This window comes from Microtus pennsylvanicus, chromosome X (genome assembly GCF_037038515.1).
Source record: "Microtus pennsylvanicus isolate mMicPen1 chromosome X, mMicPen1.hap1, whole genome shotgun sequence".
Taxonomy (NCBI): Eukaryota; Metazoa; Chordata; class Mammalia; order Rodentia; family Cricetidae; genus Microtus; species Microtus pennsylvanicus.
Genome location: NC_134601.1, coordinates 14,756,467 through 14,780,709, shown reverse-complemented (window position 1 = coordinate 14,780,709; position 24,243 = coordinate 14,756,467). Strand labels below are relative to the sequence as shown.

Sequence of the window (24,243 nt, the reverse complement as noted above, 5' to 3'; positions counted from 1 at the left end):
AACAACAAACAAAAACTAAAAACCGACTAAAGTAAATGTTTGGTATTACTGTGCTTGTATTTTGAGTTTTAACAAGCATATTTTCAATCCTATGTCAAATAATAGTTAAGTGACTGATTGGGGAAATTTAGTCAACTATTTTGAGACCTCCAGCATGTCACAGATTTGATAGTGACCTCTATGCTATGAGATAAGTAATGCTGAATATTACACAACATATAAATTGAAATTTGTCAAAATATAACATCATTGGCATCACTCAGAGCCTTGATACTAACTCATAAACTTTTGGATTTCCTGTTCCTTTTTCTGTCTTTATTCCCCTCAGTCCTCCAGATTGAACCCAGGGCTTTGTAGGTGCTAGACATCTTCCTGGACTTTCTAAGATATGTATCTCTTCGTTTTAAATTACTAGTCTTGTTAAAATCTCTGAAATTCCCCTGAGTACTTCTTAACTCTGCTGGTTCATTCAGAGACATTGCCTGGAATTTTAAAGACTCCAGTTCTCTCATCCTTATAATGTTTTTACTTTTTAATATACATGGAAGTAATGTGATATGATGTGAGGTGAGGGACCAAGGTTAACTAAGTATAAAGAGAATATTTGTGATGTTTTCTTCCTTCCCAAGAATGGTAGGGCTTTCCACTTGTTATAGTATTATTTTTATCTCTCATGGTGCCTTAGCTTGATCATATATCCATGATATTTTTACTGTTAAACTAAGTCATAAACTGTGACTTACATAAAATATAAATGGAATCTTTAGAACATTACATCTGATACTTAGCTGTTTTATCTTTTTTAGATTAATTTACTTGTTTTACATTCCAAACATAGTTTCCTCTTCCTCCTCTCCTCCTGGTCCCTCACTCTCTTCTCCCCTCTGCTACCCAATCCTCTTTTTCAAAAAATGTCAAACCTCTCACAAATATCAACAAAACATGACATATCAAGTTGCTGTAAGACTAAGCACCTCCCTTTGTCTTAAGGATGGGCAAGGCAACCCAATATGAGAAATAGTGTCCCAAAAGCCAGCAAAAGAGTTGATGACAGCTCCTTCTCCTACTGTTAGGAGTCCCACAAGAGGACCAAGCTTAATAACTGTAACATATATGCAGAGTGTCAGGTCAGTCCCATGCAGACTCCCTGGTTGTTGGTTTAGTCTTTGTGAGCTCCTATGAGCTCAGGTTACTTAATTCTGTGTGTTGTTTTGCAGTGTCCTCTACCCTTCTGACTCCTATAATCCTTCAACTCTCTCTTTATTGGGATTCCCTGAGCTCTACCTGATGTTTGGCTGTGGATCTCTGCACCTGCTTTTGTCAGTTGAAAGATAAAACCTCTCTGATGACAATTTGGCCAGGTACCAATCTATGTGTATAGCAGCATATTGTTAGACATTATTATATTGTCATTGGGAAAAGGAAATAGAAGAGATTTCATGGTGGATGGGGGTGGGTGGGGATGGGAACATGAGGTTTCAGGATGGTTGGAGATGGAGAAGAGAACTGGAAGAGATGAATGGAAATGGGGTGCATCTCAGGTTGAGGTAGAAACTTGGTACAAGGGAAACTCCCAGGAATCTATTAGAATGATCCTAGCTAAGATTCTAAGCAATAGGGGCTATCTAGCCTGAACTGGCCATTTCTTGTGGTCAGGCAAGACTTCTAGTGGAGGGATTGAGTCAACAACCCTGCCACACAACATTAAATCTACAGTTTGTCCTGCTTATGGGATGTACTGGGATACGGGTGTTGCTGAAATTTTGGGAGTGGCCAACCAATGACTGGTCCAGGCTCAGACCATGCTACGAGAATGAGCTTACCTCTGATACTGCCTAGAACGCCATTAACCACTAAAAGCAATGTATAGACAGAAGGACCTCCCATACCACTCTCCTACTTTAATTTTCTTTTTCTTTTTTTCCTTTATTTTGTCTTGGCTAACCTCTAGAACAATATTAAACAATAGTGGTGTAAATAACACTTAGTCTCTTATTGACTGTAATGGGAATTCTAGTTTTCTCACAAAAAATGTGATATTAACTTTAGGGTTGACACAAGTGTGTCTTGACACTTTAAGAATTTTTCCATTTATTTTATTTTATCAAGAATGTGTATTGAACTTCTTCAAGTGTCTTAGTTATCTTATGATGATCATGTATTTTTTCCTTTTACATTCTATTAATAAATGGCAGTATTATATACAGTTTAAGTATTAGAAAGACTATGCAAACCTAAACTAAAATCCACTTGTCATGATCTATATTCTTTAAAGTGTTGCCTGATTTTCTATGTCAATATTCTTTTACAAGTCTTAGGATCTATATTCTTGAGTGATATTATTCTTCAGCTTTGCTTTCATATGATATTTTGTCATATTTATCTTTGGTTAACTTTTCTAAAAATATTTGACAAACAATTTCTCTTGTTTTATGTTTAAAATAATTAAGTAATACTATTTTTGTAAAGAGTTTGCTTGAACTGACTCAAGAAATCCAAAACGAGACTCATGCTTTTTAAGAGGTAAGATATTTTTTATAGATAGGTATCTGCTGTGGGATAATGCTCTTGCACACTGTAAAGATTTGCCACTTAGTGTTATTTTACCATTTTTTTTCTCCCATCCCAATTATACTGACAAAGCCAGGACCAAGATGTTGGTTCTCAAGCAAAAGTCAAATCTATTTCTTCTTTAAGATAAACCTAGAACTCTCTTTGCCAAACCAATGCATTGTTTTGTTACCCTTTTCTGTATACCCAAGATACAGAAAGCAGGTGTAAATTTTACACATGACTCAAATTCACCTGCTTTCATCCAATTCAATGGAAAATAATGAATCACCATTTTCACAAAAAGAAACAGGTTGATAGAAAACAGACTTACTTTTATAGCTCACCTAAAATATATAGCACTCATATATTTACTAGCTATTTTAGAGGGACCACTCTTGCTCCCTCCCTGGATAGCTAAATGCTCCGTTGCTAAGTAACTGGTATTTGACATCATCTCTTTCCTGACATCTCCCCATGTGTGACAGGTCCTCATGATTCACTGAGCCAGTCACCTCGTTACTCACATTGCTCACTTTCCCAATGACGTCTGTAAAATAATTTAAAATTCACCTCATATGCTAGCCGTAACCCTTCAGATTGCACATGAAAATATTTAAACTGCTTGACAGGCTGCGAGTGCATTTGGAAGCACATTGGATGGCTTACCTTCATTGTTCACATAATAGTTTTTCTAATTAAATTTAGCTTCCTTTTTTTTCTGGGTTGGTTTGTGCTTGAGAAAAGAGGAAATGATTACTGGGAAGCAAATAATGGGTAATATCTCTTATGGGCTAATTTGGTTCTATGAATAGCTCGCCTCACATGTGCATGATTCTTATTAATTCCATTAGTGGTTTGAATTAGTTTCAGAAAGGTAGTACTCCATATAATTTACTCAGTCAAGGGCATTTTCACCTGCTGACAAATTTACATATTTCACAGTATCATTCCGTAAGAGCTAGTCATCAGATTAGGTGAGGGTACAATAATTAGTTAGTTCATTTATTTGACTCTATCAATGTTAACATTAATTATAGTCTAAATTATATTTAGTAATTGTTGTCTTCCTTGGATGGACTATTATATCAGCATTTCAAAGAAACTATAATTTTAAAAGCCCATACCAGAATGGAATAGATACTTTTAGAGACAGTCCAGAAGGATTAATATTTAAGACAATTATATAGAAAATCTCCTACATGAGCTCAGTTTGAACACTATTTACACATTCATTTGACAGGATATAAAATCAATTGCCTAAACATTGGTTAAATCTGTAAGAGAAATTTTACTGAAAGGTCCTTGATTACTCTGTATAATTATGATAATATAATCAAATTTTCTTTCAGGCATAATTGTCTGACCAATTTTGTTCTCTGATCTGTTTTGTCTTCTTCTTCATATAGACTTTTTCATTAACCCCGTTAAAGGTTAAGAATAACAAGTACTGTATATAGCTGTCCTGTAATTATTTGGTAAGTTTGTTCCATGGTAAAACTGTAAACAAAAATATAAAACCGATGAGTATTCTGTAGAGACACAAATCAGCTGTAATGAAAAAGTGCTGCCCATGTAGGTGTTTACCAACCTGATCCATATGGCAGGGGAAATTGTAAGAAAGTACAGTTTATCAAATACATTTCCTAAATCCTAGATAGCAAATTCAGCATTTCTCATAAACAGTGAATTACCCTTACAGATGTTTGCCTATGAAATTATCATTTACAGAAGGTACTTTGCTAGGAAACACAATCTGTTCATCATCAAATCTAAGAGACACATGCTATCTGCATTTTTGACTCTAGAAAGGATTTAATTGATAGTTTGTTGACATTTTATGTAAATTCTTGCTAGAAACAAATAAATCATATTGTTGCAGAGCAAATAATCACTGAACATTCATCCTTAGCTAGTAGCATTTAGAGCATTCTACTCTCATTGGCTTAATGCTCCCAGAAATAATGACTCTATGATGCATAAAATCCCATAGAGCTCAGAAAAGAGGCTGCTGGTGTTGCCCATATTATTACTTACAAGCTGTCTAGGAATCCCTGCATGATAGATGAATTGTAACTGTGAAATACCATCACTGGGGTAGAGCTATTGTTATATTTTATTTCTGTTTGCATTAGAGAGTAGCTTGACTCTAAAGAGCAAATGGTACACTGATAAAAACAAGTGCACAGGCTAGGATGCACTACACAAATGGTTGCCTTAAAGTTTCTGATTTGTGAAATTTATACTCAGTAATAATATTCTTGTGAAGTACCAAATCCACTTAAATAATATAGCTTGCTTTGTAGGATTAAATCAGTTTTATGACGTTCTGTATCTGGGTGAATTCTAGTGTGTTTGAAGAAAAATTTAAATATGTTGGCATAATTTAATTTGTACAAATTAAGGAAATAACAGCAGGAAAAATACGTAATTCACTGGGGACATTATAATATTAACCATAAGGTGAACTGGAGCTTAGTAAATAAAGACAAATTGAGGTAAGCCAAATGCACAAGAAGTCAGGATGGTTATTGAGACCTGGGGAACTGTGACTTAGGGCAATGGCTTCCCTTCTCAGAGTCTGACTTTTCTCAGTTATGTAAAATATGATAAACAGTGCAACCTCTGAAAGGTTTTCTGAAGATTCAATAAATGCATGTAAGTGCTGTCCAGATATTAATGTTATTACTTCTTTTATCACTGATAGTATATTTGCTACTGCTCTCTTTATTATTAGTTGAAATGAGACTTGTAATATTCAAGAATGGCAAGAAAGAACTGTTGTTGAGACTTGCTTGCTCAAACTATGTTGTTATCACTGTTCTTTAAAAGTGTAAAGAATGTCAGTCACTGTCTGAAGCAAATTTTCTGATAATTTTTAAGAGATTCTCAATGAAAGCTGGTAGCAGTGAAGTTGACAGCTAAGCACTATGCCAAGGTCACTAGATTTAGACAATAAAGAAGACTACGTTTTATTCTACTTCTGCCTCATGTAAGCTCTAAACTTGGCTGCAGGTCATTTAACCTTGAGGACTTTGATTTGCTGGAATTATGAAGGACTACCTTATTTTCTCAATAAACATAATAAGGTTAAAGTGATTTGAACTGTAGTCACCTACCACAGGAAAGTAAGTTACCTATAAGGTCCAGCTAGCCTGTTGTAATGTGACTGTGCCTGCAAGGGCATGAAGTCAAGAAGGAAAGTGCTAGAAGGTTAGGCAGCTAGGAGTGCAAAGAAAGGGAAGTTGAAATACTGTTCTGAAGGGAAGATGAGAAATGGTAAGAAGGGCTTTCAGTGAAAGTGAGTTGGTTTGAACTTAAATAGTATTTTGAAAAATGGGGCCAAAATAGAAAATAGGAGGCAAAAGCATTTCTATTTCCTGGGAGGCCAAAGGGCTGCATGAGGTAGACAGATGGTGTCACAACTGGCTCATCCAAAAATCTGGTCCAGTGTTTTCATATATGCTAGGGAAATAGGATTAGAGAGGACGAAAAGTTAGGAAAAGCATAATAACTAAAATATACATATTAAAATAGCTTTCCCAGTGACTATTGTCATGAAACATAACATGATATAAATGTGGGAAAGAACTTGATAGAGGGAGTGGTTGACAGGGATGGAAGGGAGATAAGAGACTGTGGGTGAGAATAGTAATCAGAGTGCATTATATACAATATATAACAAATTGTCAAAGAACAAATATAATTAATAAAAAATTCCTTCCCTAGGATATGGGTAGAAAGGGGCTTTAGATAAACAGACTGAAAGAAAGCAATGTCAAGAGCAACTGGGATCCAGTTCTTCCTCCTCAGGGGGCTAGAGTCAGATCTTTTGGCTACACAGTCACTTTACCTAGGAGAGATGAGTCTGTTTTCAATCAGTTTAGTTTGAAAACCACAGAAGGGTTCAGGAGGAGAACTGAAAAAAGGAAAAGTTACTTTGCCTGTGTTTGAATCAATTTAGTTTGAAAAGCACAGAGGGATTCAGGGGAGGAATTTAGAAAAAAGAAAATATTTCCCCTAAGAAGGAGGCAGATGGGGAGTAAAATGGCAAATAGATTTATGGTAGAATAACCTTGAGATTACAAAGGTCCTGAAACCAGCAGCATGTATGTGTGATTAAAACGAAACAAAATCCCACAGCATGCTCTGCTGTGGCATGCAATGTGGTCTATAAAAATTAAGAATTAGAAGGGAGCCTGGGCACCTTCAGCTTGTGCTCCAGGGGTGCCTGTGCTCTCCTAGATCTCGCCCTGCCCGCCCCGTTTTTCCTTTTGTCCCCGGATCATTGGGCTACCAGGCGGCCCTGTTTAGGTGCTGAGGAGTTCCATCTGGACGGGTGAGTGTGTGCTATCCAGGGGCGGATTGTCCCGGAAGAGAGCACAGACCCCCCTCCCCCAGCTCCTTCTGCTGGGCTGTCTTTCTTGCACACGACCCCCCCCCCCCCCACCCAAGCCTGCGTTTTCTGCGGGGTCCTTTGCTCAGGAACAGTTTTCTGCTCCTACACTGGGGCTGCCCACCCAGAGCTGTGAGTGCCTGCCTACTGGGCGGGCCTCAAGGACCCCCCCCCCCCCCCGAAAGGGAGCACGTGCACCTTCAGCATTTGCGGCAGGGTGTCCTGTGTTCTACTCGTCCCCGCCCTGCCCCCCAAGTTCTCCCTTTTGTCTGTGGGTCATTGGACTACCAGGCGTCCATGTTTTGGTGCTGAGGAGTTCAATCTGGACGGATGAGTATGTGCTATCCAGGGGCGGATTGTCCCGGAAGAGAGCACAAATCCCCCTCCCCCAGCTCCTTCTGCAGGGCTGTCTTTCTTACACACAACCCAGCCCCCCAGCACCCCTCCCCAACCCTGCCCTGCTGTATGCTAGGACCAGTGCTCAAAAACAGTTTTAAGCTCCTACACTAAGGCTACCCACCCAGAGCGGTGAGAGCCTGCCTACCAGGCAGGCCTCAAGGTCCCCTATAAGGGAGCCCGGGCACCTTCAGCTTGTGCTCCAGGGGTGCCTGTACTCTCTTGGATCTCGCCCTGCCTGCCCCGTTTTTTCCTTTTGTCCCGGGATAATTGGGCTACCAGGCAGCCCTGTTTAGGTGCTGAGGAATTCCATCTGGACAGGTGAGTGTGTGCTATCCAGGGGCGGACTGTCCCGGAAGAGAGCACAGACCCCCCTCCCCCAGCTCCTTCTGCTGGGCTGTCTTTCTTACACACGCCCCCCCCCCCCCCCCCAGCCTGCGTTTTCTGCTAGGTCCTTTGCTCAGGAACAGTTTTCTGCTCCTACACTGGGGCTGCCCACCCAGAGCTGTGAGTGCCTGCCTACTGGGCGGGCCTCAAGGACCCCCCCCCCGAAAGGGAGCACGCGCACCTTCAGCATTTGCTGCAGGGTGTCCTGTGCTCTACTCATCCCTGCCCTGCCCCCCAAGTTCTCCCTTTTGTCTGTGGGTCATTGGACTACCAGGCGTCTATGTTTCGGTGCTGAGGCCTACCATCTGGATGGGATAGTTCCTGCTTCTACACTAAAGAGATACACCCAGAGAGTCACCACAGCAAAGAATGGACCAAGACACCAGGCCTCTCCTGGCTCCATTTGAAGGAAGAGATGGGAAGGCGCCAATGCAAGAATTCCTCCAACAACCTGAAAGGCAACATGACATCACCAGAATCCAGGGATACCGAAATAAGAAGAATTGTACACCCTATTCCAGAAGAATTAGAAGAAAAAGACTCAAAAGTGAATTATATGAAAATAATAGAAGACCTTAATCAGGAGGTGAAAAACTGCCATAAACAATTAGAGATCACAAACAAAAGGTAGAGGAAATGAATAAATCGCTCAAAGATACCCAAGAAAACCAAGAGAAACAAGAAAAAGCAATCAAACAGGTAAGAGAAACGGTTCAAGAATTGAAGAATGAAATGGAAGTAATGAAGAAAACATAAACCGAGGGAAGGATGGAGATGGAAAATCTGGGTAAATGAACAAGAACTACAGAGACAAGTACTACCAACAGATTACAAGGGATAGAAGAAAGAATTTCAGACACTGAAGATACCATAGAGAAAATAAACACACTGATCAAAGAAAACAGCAAAACCAACAAATTTTCATCTCAAAACATTCAGGAAATCTAGGACAAAATAAAAAGACCAAACCTAAGAATAATTGGGATAGAAAAAGGAGAAGAAGTACAGCTCAGTGGTCCAGAAAATATATTTAATAAAATTATAGAAGAGAAATTTCCCAACCTAAAGAAAGATATTCCTTTGAAGGTTCAAGAAGCATACAGAACACCAAATAGACTGGACCAAATAAAACATCTCCTCGCCATATAATAATCAAAACACAAAACATACAGGTTAAAGAAAGAATATTAAGAGCTGCAAAGGAAAAAGGCCAAGTTACTTATAAAGGTAAACCTATCAGACTTATACCTGATTTCTCTATGGAAAAAATGAAAGCCAGAAGGTCCAGGATAGATGTACTGCAGAAACTAAGAGACCATGGATGCAGGCCCAGACTACTATACCCAGCCAAGCTTTCATTCCCTATTAATGGAGAAAACAAAATTTTCCAGGATAAAAACAAATTTAAACAATACGTAGCCACAAATCCAGCCTTACAGAAAGTAATAGAAGGAAAATCACTAACCAAGGAGTCCAACAATGACCACAATAACTCAAATATCTAGAGACCCTTCACCAGCACAACTCAAAGAAGGGAAACACACAAACTCTACTACTAGAAAAGTGACCAGAGTTAACAACTGGTAATTAATATCACTTAATGTCAATGGACTCAACTCACCTATAAAAAGGCACAGGCTAAGAGATTGGATACGAAAACAGGATCCAACATTCTGCTGTTTACAAGAAACACACCTTAACCACAAAGACAGGCACCTACTGAGAGTAAAGGGATGGGAAAAGGTTTATCAAGCAAATGGTCCTAAGAAACAAGCAGGTGTAGCCATACTAATTTCTAACAAAGTTGACTTCAAACTTAAATCAATCAAAAGAGATGGAGAGGGACATTTTATACTCAGAACAGGAACAATTCATCAGGATGAAGTCTCAATCCTGAATATCTATGCCCCTAATATAAAAGCACCCACGCACGTAAAAGAAACATTACTAAAACTCAAGGCTGCCATCAAACCGCACACACTAATAGTAGGAGACTTCAACACTCCTCTCTCACCAATGGACAGGTCAATCAGACATAAACCTAACAGAGAAATAAGAGAAATAATGGAGGTAATGAATCAAATGGACTTAACAGACATCTATAGAACATTCCACCCAGATAGGAAAGAATATACGTTTTTCTCTGCAGCTCATGGAACCTTCTCGAAAATTGACCACATACTGGGTAACAAAGCAAACTTTCACAGTTACAAAAAAGTATTCGTAACCTCCTGTGTCTTATCAGATCACCATGGATTAAAGTTAGAATTCAACAACAATGCTACCCCCAGAAAGCCTACAAACTCATGGAAATTGAACAGTCAACTACTGAACCACAATTGGATCAAGGAAGAAATAAAGAAATTAAACTCTTCTTTGAATTCAATGAAAATAAAGAAACAACCTACTCAAACTTATGGGACACTATGAAATCAGTCCTAAGAGGAAAGTTCATAGCACTAAGTGCCCACTTAAAGAAAACAGAAAGGACATATTGGACACTTAACTGCCCACATGAAAGCTCTAGAAAAAAAAAGAAGCAGACTCACCTAGGAGGAGTAGAAGACTGGAAATAATCAAAATGAGGGTGGAAATCAACAAAATAGAAACACAGAAAACAATCCAAAGAATCAATGAAACAAAAAGCTGGTTCCTGGAGAAAATCAACAAGATTGATAAACCCCTATCCAAACTAATCAAAGGGCAGAAAGAGAATATGCAAATTAGTAGGATCAGAAATGAAAAGAGGGACATAACCACAGACACAGAGGAAATTCAGAGAATCATTACACCTTACTACAGAAGCCTGTATGCCACAAAACTGGAAAATGTAAAAGAAATGGACACTTTTTTAGATAAATACCATATACCAAAGTTAAACCAGGACCAGGTGAACAATCTAAATAGACCTGTTAGTCGCGAACAATTAGAAGTTGTTAGCAAAAACCTCTCTACCAAAAAAAGCCCAGGACCAAATGGTTTCAATGCGGAATTCTACCAGAACTTCCAAGAAGACCTAATACTTATACTCCTTAATGTATTTCACAATATAGAAACAGAAGAGTCATTGCCAAATTCCTTTAATGAAGCTACAGTTACTCTGATACCAAAACCACACATAGACTCAACCAAGAAAGAGAATTACAGGCCAATCTCACTCATGAATATCGACACAAAAATCCTCAACAAAATACTGGCAAACCGTATCTAAGTTCACATTAGAAAAATTATCCATTATGATCAAGTAGGCTTCATCCCAGAGATGCAGGGCTGGTTCAACATAAGAAAATCTATCAATGTAATCCATCATATAAATAAACTGAAAGAAAAAAAATATGATCATTTCATTAGATGCTGAAAAAGCATTTGACAAAATTCAACAACCCTTTATGATAAAAGTCCTGGAGAGATTAGGGATACAAGGGTCATACCTAAATATAATAAAAGCTATTTACAGCAAGCCGACAGCTAACATCAAATTAAACGGAGAGAAACTCAAAGCCATCCTACTAAACTCAGGAACACGACAAGGCTGTCCACTCTCTCCATACCTCTTCAATATAGTGCTTGAAGTTCTAGCAATAGCAATAAGACAACATAATGGGATCAAGGGGATTCGAATTGGAAAGCAAGAAGTTAAACTTTCGTTATTTGCAGATAATATGATAGTCTACATAAGCGACCCCCAAAACTCCACCAACGAACTTTTACAGCTGATAAACAGCTTTAGTAATGTGGCAGGATACAAGATCAACTCCAAAAAATCAGTCGCCCTCTTATACACAAAGGATATGGAAGCAGAGAGGGAAATCAGAGAAGCTTCACCTTTCACGATAGCCACAAATAGCATAAAATATCTTGGGGTAACTCTAACCAAGGTAGTGAAAGATCTATTTGACAAGAACTTTAAGGCATTGAAGAAAGAAATTGAAGAGGATACCAGAAAATGGAAGGATCTCCCTTGCTCTGGGATTGGGAGGATCAACATAGTAAAAATGGCAATTCTACCAAAAGCAATCTATAGATTCAATGCAATCCCCATCAAGGTCCCATCAAAATTCTTCACAGATCTTGAGAGGACAACAATCAACTTTATATAAAAAAACAAAAAACCCAGGAAAGCCAAAACAGTCCTATACAATAAAGGATCTTCTGGAGGCATTACCATCCCTGACTTCAAACTCTATTACAGAGCTACAGTAATGAAAACAGTGTGGTACTGGCATAAAAACAGAGAAGTCGGCCAATGGAATCGTATAGAAGACCCGGATTTTAACCCGCAAACCTATGAACACCTCATTTTCGATAAAGGAGCTAAAAGTATACAATGGAAGAAAGAAAGCATGTTCAACAAATGGTGCTGGCACAACTGCATGTCAACCTGTAGAAGAATGAAAATAGACCCATATCTATCACCATGCACAAAATTCAAGTCCAAATGGATTAAAGACCTCAATATCAGTCCAAACACACTGAACCTGATAGAAGAGAAAGTGGGAAGTACCCTACAACAGATGGGCACAGGAGATCGCTTCCTAGGTATAACCCCAGCAGCACAGACATTAAGCGCAACATTGAATAAATGGGACCTACTAAAACTGAGAAGCTTTTGTAAAGCAAAGGACACTGTCACTAAGACAAAAAGGCAACCTACTTTCTGGGAGAAGATCTTCACCAACCCTGCAACAGACAAAGGTCTGATCTCCAAAATATATAGAGAACTCAAGAAACCAGACTTTAAAATGCTAATTAACCCAATTAAAAAATGGGGCACTGATCTGAACAGAGAATTCTCAACAGAAGAAGTTCAAATGGCCAAAAGAAACTTAAGGTCATGCTCAACCTCCTTAGCAATCATAGGAATGCAAATCAAAACAACTTTGAGATATCATCTTGCACCTGTCAGAATGGCCAAAATCAAAAAGACCAATGATAGCCTTTGCTGGAGAGGCTGTGGAGGAAGGGGTACCCTCATCCATTGCTGGTGGGAATGCAATCTTGTGCAACTACTTTGGAAATCAGTATTTCGGTTTCTCAGGAAATTCGGGATCAACCTACCCCTAGACCCAGCAATACCACTGGGAATATATCCAAGAGATGCCCTATCATATGACAAAAGCATTTGTTCAACTATGTTCATAGCAGTATTATTTGTAATAGCCAGAACCTGGAAACAACCTAGAGGCCCCTCAATGGAAGAATGGATGAAGAAAGTATGGAATATATACACATTAGAGTACTACGCTGCGGTAAAAAACAATGACTTCTCGAATTTTGCATGCAAATGGATGGAAATAGAAAACACTATCCTGAGTGAGGTAACCCAGACCCAAAAAGATGAACATGGGATGTACTCACTCATAATTGGTTTCTAGCCATAAATAAGGGTCACGGAGTCTACAATTGGTGAACCTAAAGAAGCTAAGTAAGAAGGTGAACCCAAGGAAAAACATATAGTTATCCTCTTGGCTATGGGAAGCAGATAAAATAGCCGGTAGCCGGGGAGAAAAGTGGTATCTTGGGGGTGGGGTGGGATGGGGGTAAGGGGAGATGGGGAGAGAAAAGTTAAAAGGGGAGGATGGAGGGAACTTGGGGAAACAGGATGATTGGGATAAAGGAAGGTTGTATGGGGAGCACGGAAGCACAATTCTTAGTTATGGGAGCCACCTTAGGGTTGGCAAGAGACTTGAACCTACAGTGGCTCCCAGGAGCCCAAGGCGAGGTCTCCAGTTAGTTCCTTGGGCAGTTGAGGATAGGGAACCTGAAATGACCCTATCCTAGACCAATACTGATGAATATCTTGCATATCACCATAGAACCTTAATCTGGTGATGGATGGAGATAGAGACAGAGACCCACACTGGAGCACTGGACTGAGCTCCCAAGGTCCCAATGAGGAGCAGAAGGAGGGAGAACATGAGCAAGGAAGTCAGGACCACGAGGGGTGCACCCACCCACTGAGACAGTGGGGCTGATCTATTGGGAGCTCACCAAGGCCAGCTGGACTATGACTGAAAAAGCATGGTATAAAACCGGACTCTCTGAACATGGCAAGCATTGAGGGCTGATGAGAAGCCAAGGACAATGGCACAGGGTTTTGATCCTACCTCATGTTCTGGCTTTGTGGGAGCCTAGCCAGTTTGGATGTTCACCTTCCTTGACATGGACGGAGGAAGGAGGACCTTGGACTTTCCACAGGGCAGGGAACCCTGACTGCTCTTTGGACTGGAGAGGGAGGGAGAGAGGAGTGGGGGGAGGGGGAGAAAGATGGGAGGAGGGGGAGGGAAATGGGAGGCTGGGAGGAGGCTGAAATTTTTTTTCCTTTTCTCAATAAAAAAAAATAAGAATTAGTCATAAAAACTGGGGCATAAACTTTGGAAAGTTAACTCTTGTTGCATGTATGGGGAATAAAACAGTCCCGTCTTCCATTAGAGGAAGTGTTCATTTATAACTCTGCTGAAGAAAATGAACAAATTGCAGGCCTGTACAATCAATGCCCCTCCCCCTCGGAAAAAGCAAACCAAACAACCAAAACAGAAACCAAAGCACCATTTTTTTCTAGATTTTCTTCCAAGCACAACAGAAGGACTTTTGTTACTTTTTCCAATGCTGCTATCATCTATCAACTTATAAAGGCAGCCTGCCTTTCCTTCCATGCTTAAGTGAAAATGTGCTGTTTCTCTCAGTGCTCAGACTCTGACAGATGTTCTAGTTAATTCCCTCACTGTCACTGTGGGAAACATTTAAGCACCAGGCTGGTCTTCCCCAAAGGAGAGAATTCAACTGTGACAGGTAAGGTGGTGACTCTTAGATAGATCTGGCATTCTGGGTATAAAGAAAAAGACCTGACTGACTGATGGACTTCATTTATGCTTGCTCCCATCCCCTCAGGGGAGCAAGAGATGTCCGAGGTTAGTATGTCTACTGAGCAAGTCATTTCTTTCTTTGTTGCCTTTCTTTAAGGAAGGTAGCTGACAGCATGGAAGGGTTGAATGTAATTTCTTGTATCTACTCAATGGGGCAGAGCAAATAGCCAACCTCTCAGAGTGTATCATACTTGTAGATTTCCCTATGACTGCCATGCCTTCTTTCAAGCCTTGGGACCCTAAGGACAAATAATGAACAAATTGTTAGGTTCTTTCTTACAAAAGTGGCTGCTCTATCTTTAGTCTATACACTATCATCTCTAATTAGATGGGCAATCCCAGTCTGTTTGATGCTCAAAAGCAAGGTCTTTGGGCTGAAGCACTTTCAGAGACAGTCATAGGAGGGGAAAGTATTTAGCAAGCCACCTTGACTGTTGGGAGCTTATTGTTCTTCACTATTCCTAAATAGCATGGTAGCAAGGATGAGTTTAAACACTAAGATGCAGAGAAATATCTTACGCAGGAACCTGTGCTAATGAGAGTAATACAATCTTACATGAGGGAAAAGGGTTACTAAGTTTTCACTGATACAGACTTTGTCTTCTTTTCTAGGCAGAAAGCCTGAATGGTTTCTACATGCCCACACTGGTCACCAATTAATATAACAATGAACATTCATATACTTCTAGACAGTTTATGGGAGAATTATGGTTTTATAATCTTTGACAGACAAAGAAGGGAGATTCAGAAAGATGAATTTATCTGTCCAAAGTCACATAGTCACAAAAGTGACAAATGGTCAATCCAGGGCAGGAACTTGGTCCTACTAATCATCTTCTTGAAATACTATATTAACATATAATGGCAACCAACAGAGATAATAGGTAGATACATTGTTCTTACTTTTGTTTTTTTTTTTTTAAACTGGTATGTTGACTTCCACGAAGGTTACTGCCACACATTCCCACTTTCTTCTTCCCGCTGTGGTAAGCAGGAGTGCCTGCCCATACATGCCATGACTTGTCAGTCTCCCCTTCCTCTCTCCCCAGCACACCACCTGCAGTCTCCAAAACCATATTGCATTGACAGTTTGTTTCTTCAAAGCTCTATGATGAGCTATCAAGAGTCAGCAGGCAGAAAGGTGAGGACTGAGGTTTGCTGCTTGAATAGGGAAAGTTTCCTAAAGATGGTGAGAGGCATTTCTGTCTAGGACTCAAAATTATTCCCCAGACAAGTGACAAAATTGCCACCATTTTAATGACATTAGAGTGCAATTGATGGAAAGTATGAAATGAGGCAGGCGATAGAAGCAGCAGAGCATGGATGTTGAATGCAAGCATTCCTCATTATCATACTTGGAGGATTTAAACAAATACATTGCTTTCTTACCACCAATGGGAGTGAGAGTTATCTCTGACTCTTTTGCCTGCTCTTGGAATTCTTTCCTCCTGCTGGGTTGTCATGTGCAGCACTGACATGATGGGTTTGGTTCAGTCTTACTGTATCTTATTAGGGAATGTTCAGTGGGAGGTCTACTCTTTTCTGAAGGGAAAAGGAGCGAAAAGTGGATCTGGGTGAGAGAGGAGGATGGACTGGGAGGAGAGGAAAGAGGGGAAACTGCAGTCAGGATGTAATGTATAAGAAAAGAATAAAAGTTTGTTTTTAAAAAAAATACACAGAAATATAAGTTCAAACTTACCCGCAGGATTTCCTCAACACAGCTTGGATCACTGGGAAGGCTTACCTAAAATAAACAAAATGCAGTAAACATAAGTAAGTTCCACTCAGCGAAGCTCTCCATATAGCAGTGTTCGCTGTGGGATAAGTCATAAAGGACAGAGGAAAAAGCTAGAAACATCATTTTCCCTATTAAATACAAAGCGGCAAGGTCTGCAAATGGCTAATTCGGCTTTGCTTTAATGAAACAGTGAAATCAAGTACAAGGTGTGGAAAGAAAGTAACTACTGATGTGCTATAGGATACTGAGCTGTTTTCATCCCCTTCAGGCTTATCCAAATAGCGAACTTGACCTTGAGATCCTTCAGTCTCTCAACACTTGAACATAGTTTAGCATATTATTACATTTAAGGAGAGAGATATATAAAAAGACTTCTCTGATTAAATTGAATTCCCCTTCAACTCGGGCAGTCAAATCTGATGCCTATACTTTTTTCATGAAAAAAAAAATGAACTGAATTCCTGTGAGTACTGCACATTTGCCTTGACATTTAGAGGAAATCTCAGGCATATAGTAAGGGAATGCCAGGAACCATCTTTCCTTCTCTCTCTTTCTGTGACACTTGCTTGAGCAATCAAAATCCCACCCGAACATAAACATACTGAGGACATGCTGTATGTCAAGCAGATAACATTTTTTTCCCAGGGCTTAGCAAGCAGTAAATGCAATGATCCAAATTTCAAAGTAAGATTGCAGCTCCACTGTGGTGCATGATGGGGGACTTGGGAGTAGAACTATCACCTGGTGACTTATCTACCTACCAATCGACATATTACTTGTGCAGCCTGAGCAACTCCTAAACATTTCCATTTTCTGCCCTTCAAATCTTCACCTTCTCTGGGATAAAAACCCCATCACTGGTGTTCTGGGAAGGAAAACAGTGGTTATCTCTCATTAACTGCTGCAATAGCTTAGCAGCAGAAGGCAACCTTGGCAACCTTGGAGCCAAGGGGCACCACAAAGTCACACAGTGCAACAGAGCTCAAGTAGGAGGTTTATTGGGGGGAGGTGCAGAGGTAGGCTCCTAGTGAGAGCAGAAGGAAGGGGAAGAGGTGGGGTGAGAAGGGATTGCCTTTTATAAGGGGATATAAGCGCATGCGCATAGGGAGAGCACTCTACTTAGTGGCTGTAGTAGCTCCATTGTCAAGTCTTGGCTGATGCAGATGACTTGCCCTGCTAGGTCCTGGAGAGGAGGCCTGTATAAATATTTGAATGCTAAGGACTGCTTTGAGGGATGACAGGAAAATTTCTGCAGTGTGAACACTACTACAATATCTGTGAACTCCAGACCTGTCGCAAGACAGGTTCATCACTATGCTCAGATTGCAGATAAAGTTAAAGAATATTTGAGAAAATCTAAAGTGGACTATGACACAGATTTCCTCAACTTTAAAAAATATAAAGGATTTCACATAAATATCCAAGTATTTTAAAATTCATTATTGAACATCCATTGATTTCCATCTGAATTTATTGAATTTCTTTTATATGTAAGGGTCCCTGGTCCAGGAAACATAAAATTCCAAGTAAGGGAGACAGGCCTTAAGATGGTCTCCACACATATTTCCAGGTTACACTTGTTATTCTAGTATAATTATTAACTGTTTTCCCTTTCATATTAAAAAATGTTCCATTTTGGATGAGAAGTTATATAGACATCCTTCCTAATGTAATAATACTTGAATATGTGGTATGAGACAATACAAATCAAGACAAAAATTGGCTATGCACACATTATAAAGAAACATAAATTATAACTTTCAAATAGGGACTCACCAGTAGATTGGCCTAACACAGTTAATTCATTCTTTAATCTACTCAAGAAATATGTTTTTGCAGGCTAAAGTACTCTTCATCAGGCTGGTGGGAAACAGAAATGCAATAGTAAGCAAAAGAAGGCACAGTGTTCTTCCTCATTGAGCTGGCATGCTTGATAGGATGGTGAAGAAGAAGATATTCAATATGCAACTATGACTCTGGGCTATAATATGCTATAAAGGAAACTGGTCCATGCATACTGCCTCTAAAACATAAACGGCTCTATGTACAAGTATGTATAGGAAATGATCCAATCCACATTCCCTTCCTGTAGTTCCATGTTGTAAACTTAAGGTTGTGAGAAATATGCCTACAGGTTTGGAGTCAACATGATCCCAAATTACTTGATCTTTCAATGTGAATCTTTATTTTAGAATTAAAATGTGTTAATTTTGTTTGTTTTATGTGTATGAGTGTTTTACTTGTATATATGTATGTGCACCACATGTGCCTGGAGGAAGTGGAAGAAGGTGCTTAATCCCTTAGAACTGGAATCATAGATGGGTGTGAACAAGCTTGTGGGTACTGGGAATTGAACTCTGACCCTCTGCAAAAGTGAGAAGTGCTCTTAACAACTGAGCCATATCTCTAGCCACTACTTTAGATTTTGATTTTTAAATTGACAACTACTGATAATTCACAGAATATGTATTTCCTGGTCTAACATAATATTACACAACACAACTTATAATTTTCCTTAGTGATAATTCTTAGTATCAGACAACATCCCTACTAATTGCTCAGTGATCCAGCAATTGTGTTTTCAAGATGATTCTTAAACTTCCAATAAATACCTTTCCTAAACATGAATATTCAAAGGGTTGTACTGAAGACTTAAATTGTCATTGTTCCACAGTATCAGTATGGGCTCTGTAGATTAAATATGTATGGGCAAAGCCCCCCCCCATACCTTTGCTCATTTTTAACGACAAATATATCAATACAAATTTTGAAGCTAAAGAGGACGAAAACAACAATATTCACACACAGAAAGAGTACTCTCCTATGAGTCAAAAGCTTTGGGTAGAAATATTGGCCCTAGCTCACAGGAGTCAGATTTAGTAACTACCTATCAAAGTTTCAGCATTTATAGCCATAAAATATAATTTAATGTAAAATATAAATAACAGTAACTGATCTTTTCTAGTCTCACAGGGTTCCTGTTTATAGCAAATGAAATAAGAGAGGTTGAGTGTGCCTTGTAGTTGAAAACTACACAGACTAAGTCAAACCTTTCTCCTACGATTCCTCATACTTCTATTATTAAAAGTGTAGCTAAGAGCTGCCTCTCATCAACTGCAAATATCATCCCTCCACTTTGAATTACAGATACTCACTTCTTTAAGGAAGGAAATTCTTTCAAGAAAAAGAGATGTAGGCACTGGGACTTTGCAGCAAATCAGATAATGACAATCAGAGTCAGATTTGAGAACTCTACAGATAAATCTATATGGACCCATTCCCAGTGTTTAGATATGTTCCTTTCCCCAAGAAAATACTGGAATCCAGTATTCTTGTGAAGTCACTACTCCTGCAAATTTATCTAGCTCAGCCCCACAACTGGTTTTTCTCCAGACAACTGAAATGTACCTGGGAGGGCTTCCTAACCAGAAAAAGACTTCCTGTGTGTCTGGAACAGTGTTGGGCATGGGGGCTTGCAAAGACAAATGCTGTGAGACCTGGTCTGTCTCTCAGAGTTAAAAGTCTAGACAGGACAGGAAAACAAACAATTAGAGACCCACTGGGACATACATGGTAAGGTAGTCTTGACAAGGGTAATAGGATCTCATTCATTCATCAGATCTCCCATTTCCTTCTTTAGACAACAAATCCTGATTGAGCTCACACTGTGCTCAGGATGGTGCCAAGGAGAGCAATTTAAAGACAAAAGACAGTATCACTCTTGCCTTGAAGACTCCATGCAAATAAAGGAAAAGGGAAATTGTCTGTTTACAGGGGAAAAAGGAAATAGAAAACTGGGAGTCTCATTAAAGTGCCACGGAAAGAGTACCTATTAGGTTTACTGAGGGAACCATATCCAATGGAAGCTCTCAGCCCTTAAAGTCCTTACTGTATTCCTCACACCATATGGAAGTAAGAGGTCAGACATAGGACATTTCTCAATAGTGCTGGGGCCACCTGAGACTACTTTAGTCTCCAAGCCCCCTACAGTGCAGTGACTCACTGGGGCCACAGCGCACACTGGAAGAAAGCTGCACTAAGACCAAAGCTGGATTTTGTCTTCTTGAACACTCTGTGTCTCAGGCAAACCACCCATACCTCTCCTAGGGATTCCAGAGGAGCCACTCACACAGGTGTGAAAGAAAATGCCAGAAAAGAAGTAGTAGTGGTACTAGGATCAGAACTGCCACACTGTTAGTTAGTTCCAGAACCACTTTCTCTTCCTTTTGAATCCACTCTTGCGTATTCGGATAGTCCACACATCACAAGTTAGCCACTCAGATCCTTTCTATCCGCCTCCACTCCCTCCTCCTAGAGCAGAAAGCCAGCGGCACAAGGAAGAAACACAGGAGAGGCTGTGCTCTCATTCCTGGCTAGAGAGGACCCTATTGTACTGGGCAAGGATGTTGTCCTCTGAGAGCCAGGGAAGAGAGTCATATGTCATCAAGCAGGTGGTGAGTAGCTAGAGAATTCTCACAAGTGCCTATCCTCTGTGAATCTAACACTGCAGACAGTCACCCCAAGAAACCACAAAAAGACCACACACAGATCATCTGCCTAGTGATAAATGGATATCTTGTGAAATAATCAGAGTACCTTTAAATCATCAAATTTTCAATTAACCATAACAACAATAAGTGAATTGCATAGGATGTTTTAATCATTTTGAAATTAATCAGTTTGGAGCATCCTTCTTGGTGATTAAAGAATACAAGATATGAAAAATAGCCAGATTGTGGCATTGGGAAATATAAAAAGCAACTAGAACACAAAGAAAACATGGAGATTAATGTAAAACATTAGCACACCAGTGATCAATGCATGCGTAACTCATAGGAGTTTAACGTGTGCCTCTAAGTGCATTATTGCTAAGAAATTGGGAGGGAAGAATAGTCACATTTTTTGCCTAAATCATTCCAAGATTGTAACATAATACATGGGAATCAAAACCTACAACTCTGGGAATACTCTACATTGACAAAGTTTTCTCAAAATAAAGTATAAAAAAATGTAAGTTTAATTATAAATTAAATAACAGGCTCAGTAAAATAATATTCACAATTGACACTGATGGCAGCTTTAAAACTAATTCCATTTGTATTTTCATTACCAGATTACAAAATTTATGCTCATGATTAAATTATGGGATACAGAGGTCACTGACATAGTATTACCAATAAAATGAAAACACAGGATATAATAGTCTAAGAAATGAGCCTTGGTCTTTTTAAATTGTTAATCTTCATCATTGGTCATTTATAAAAACAGGGAGTAGCAGCCTCTTGTTTCTCATTTGAGTTTTCAGATCCTTTGATTTCCCCATCCAGGGGTCCCAGTTTTCCAAATGAATTTGGAAAACTATAAGCTGAGTTCACAGTTGTATCTGCCACTGTCCCTTTTTTTCTTGCCTCATCTTCACCTGTCCCCAGTCTCATTTGTATTCATGAGTCTATGATTAAATGGGAGTAGTTAATATTACATAAATTGCAGACAGAAATCCTTGGATAATATGACCATAATCAAAACAAAACAACAACAATAACAACAACAAAGATTTGACATGGTCAAATCAGCTCATATTCCAATTTTGTTTTAACACAGAAGAAGTCCTGTGTATCCAAAGGATTGTTGTTTACTTTTAAATATTCATCTTGGTAGAATTGCCATTTTTACAATGTTGATCCTCCCAATCCAAGAGCAAAGGATATCCTCCAAAAGCAATCTATAGATTCAATGCAGTCCCCATCAAAATCCCAACAAAACTGTGCACAGACCTTGAGAGAACAATAATCAACTTTATATGGAATACAAAAAACCCAGGATAGCCAAAACAATCCTATACAACAAAAGTACTTCCGGAGGCATTGCCACCCCTGACTTCAAACTCTATTACAGAGCTACAGTAATGAAAACAGCTTGGTATTGGCATAGAAACAGAGATGTTGACCAATGGAATCAAATCAAAGACCCGGATATTAACCCACAAACCTATGAACACTTGATTTTTGACAAAGGAGCTAAAATTATACAATGGAAGAAAGAAAGCATCTTTAACAAATGGTGCTGTCATAATTGGATTTTAACATGTAGAAGAATGAAAATAGATCCATATCTATCACCATGCACAAAACTCAAGTCCAAATGGATTAAAGACCTCAATATAAATCTGATTACGCTGAACCTGATAGAAGAGAAAATAGGAAGTAGTCTGGAACACATGGGCACAGGAGACCAATTCCTACATATAACCCCAGTAGCACAGACAATAAGAGCAACAATGAATAAATGGCACCTCCTGAAACTGAAAAGCTTCTGTAATGCAAAGGACACAGTCATTAAGACAAAAAGGCAACCTACTGAATGGGAGAAGATCTTCACCAACCCCACACCAGACAAAGGTCTGATCTCAAAAATATATAAAGAACTCAAGAAACTAGACACTAAAACTCTAATTAACCCAATTAAAAAATGGGGTACTGAACTGAACAGAGAATTCTCAACAGAAGAAGTTCAAATGGCCAAAAGGCACTTAAGGTCATGCTCAACCTCCTTAGCGACCAGGGAAATGCACATCAAAACAACTTTGAGATACCATTTTACACCTATCAGAATGGCTAGAATCAAAAACACCAATATCCATTGTTGGTGGGAATGCAAACTTGTGCAACCACTTTGGAAATCAGTGTGGCGGTTTCTCAGGAAAATGAGAGTTGACCTACCTCAGGATCCAGCAATTCCACTCTTGGGAATATACCCAAGAGATGCTCAATCATACTACAAAAGCAGTTGTTCAACTATGTTCATAGCAGCACTATTTGTAATAGCCAGAACCTGGAAATAACCTAGGTGCCCCACAATAGAAGAATGGATAAAGAAGGTGTGGAACATATATACTTTAGAGTTCTACTCAGCGGTAAAAAACAATGGCATCTTGAACTTTGCATGCAAATGGATGAAAATAGAAAACACTTTACTGAGTGAGATAACCCAAACCCAAAAGGAGGAATATGGTACGTACTCACTCATAAGCGGATTCTAGCCATAAACAAAGGACCTTGAGCCTATAGTTCATGATCCTAGAGAAGCTAAATAAGAAGGTGAAACCAAAGAAAAACATAGAGTTATCCTCCTGGATATTGGAAGTTGACAAGATTGCTGGGCAAAAGTTGGGAGCAGGGGGGTGGGAGTAAATTGGGAGGAAGGGGAGATGGGGAGAGAGAAGGGAGAAGGAGAGGATTGGGGAGAACTTGGTGGAATGGGATAATTGGGATGGAGGAAGGATGGATATGGGAGCAGGGAAGAAGTTATCCTAACCAAGGGAACCATTTTAGGGTTGGCTAGAGTCTTGGCTCTAGAGCAGTTCCCAGGTGTCCAAGGGGATTTTCCCAACTAGTTCCGTGGGCAGCAGAAGAGAGGGTGCCTGAACTGGCCTTATCCTATAGCCACACTGATGAATATCTTGCATATCACCATAGAAACTTCATCTGGTGATGGATGGTGATAGAGACAGAGAGCTCCCAAGGTCCAAATGAGGAGCAGAAAGAGGGAGAACATGAGCAAGGAAGTCAGGACCTCGAGGAGTGCATCCATCCATTGAGACCGTGGGACTGATCTAATGGAAGCTCACCAAGGCCAGCTGGACTGGGACTCTTGGAGCATGTGATCAAACTGGACTCTCTGAATGTGGCTGACAATGAGGGCTGACTGAGAAGCCAAGGACAATGGCACTGAGTTTTGATTCTACTACATGTACTGGCTTTGTGGGAGCCTAGTCTGTTTGGATGCTCACCTTCCTAGACCTGGATGGAGAAGTAGGACCTTGGACTTCCCACAGGGCAGGGAACCCTGACTGCTCTTAGGACTAGAGAGGGAGGGGGAGGGGGTTGGGGGAGGGGGCTGAGGGAGGGTGA

The 24,243-nt window shown here is 39.7% G+C and overlaps 1 protein-coding gene across 2 annotated transcripts in view; it reads right to left on the bottom strand.

Annotated features, from left to right (window-relative positions):
- Aff2 (ALF transcription elongation factor 2) overlaps nucleotides 1-24,243 on the bottom strand; it is a 530,318-nt gene that overhangs the window by 173,864 nt on the left and 332,211 nt on the right. For both annotated transcript variants that reach the window (XM_075957146.1, XM_075957147.1), the window contains exon 4: nucleotides 16,295-16,339. In XM_075957146.1, coding sequence (XP_075813261.1) covers nucleotides 16,295-16,339 — 45 coding nt within the window. The remainder of the gene's footprint in view (nucleotides 1-16,294; nucleotides 16,340-24,243) is intronic.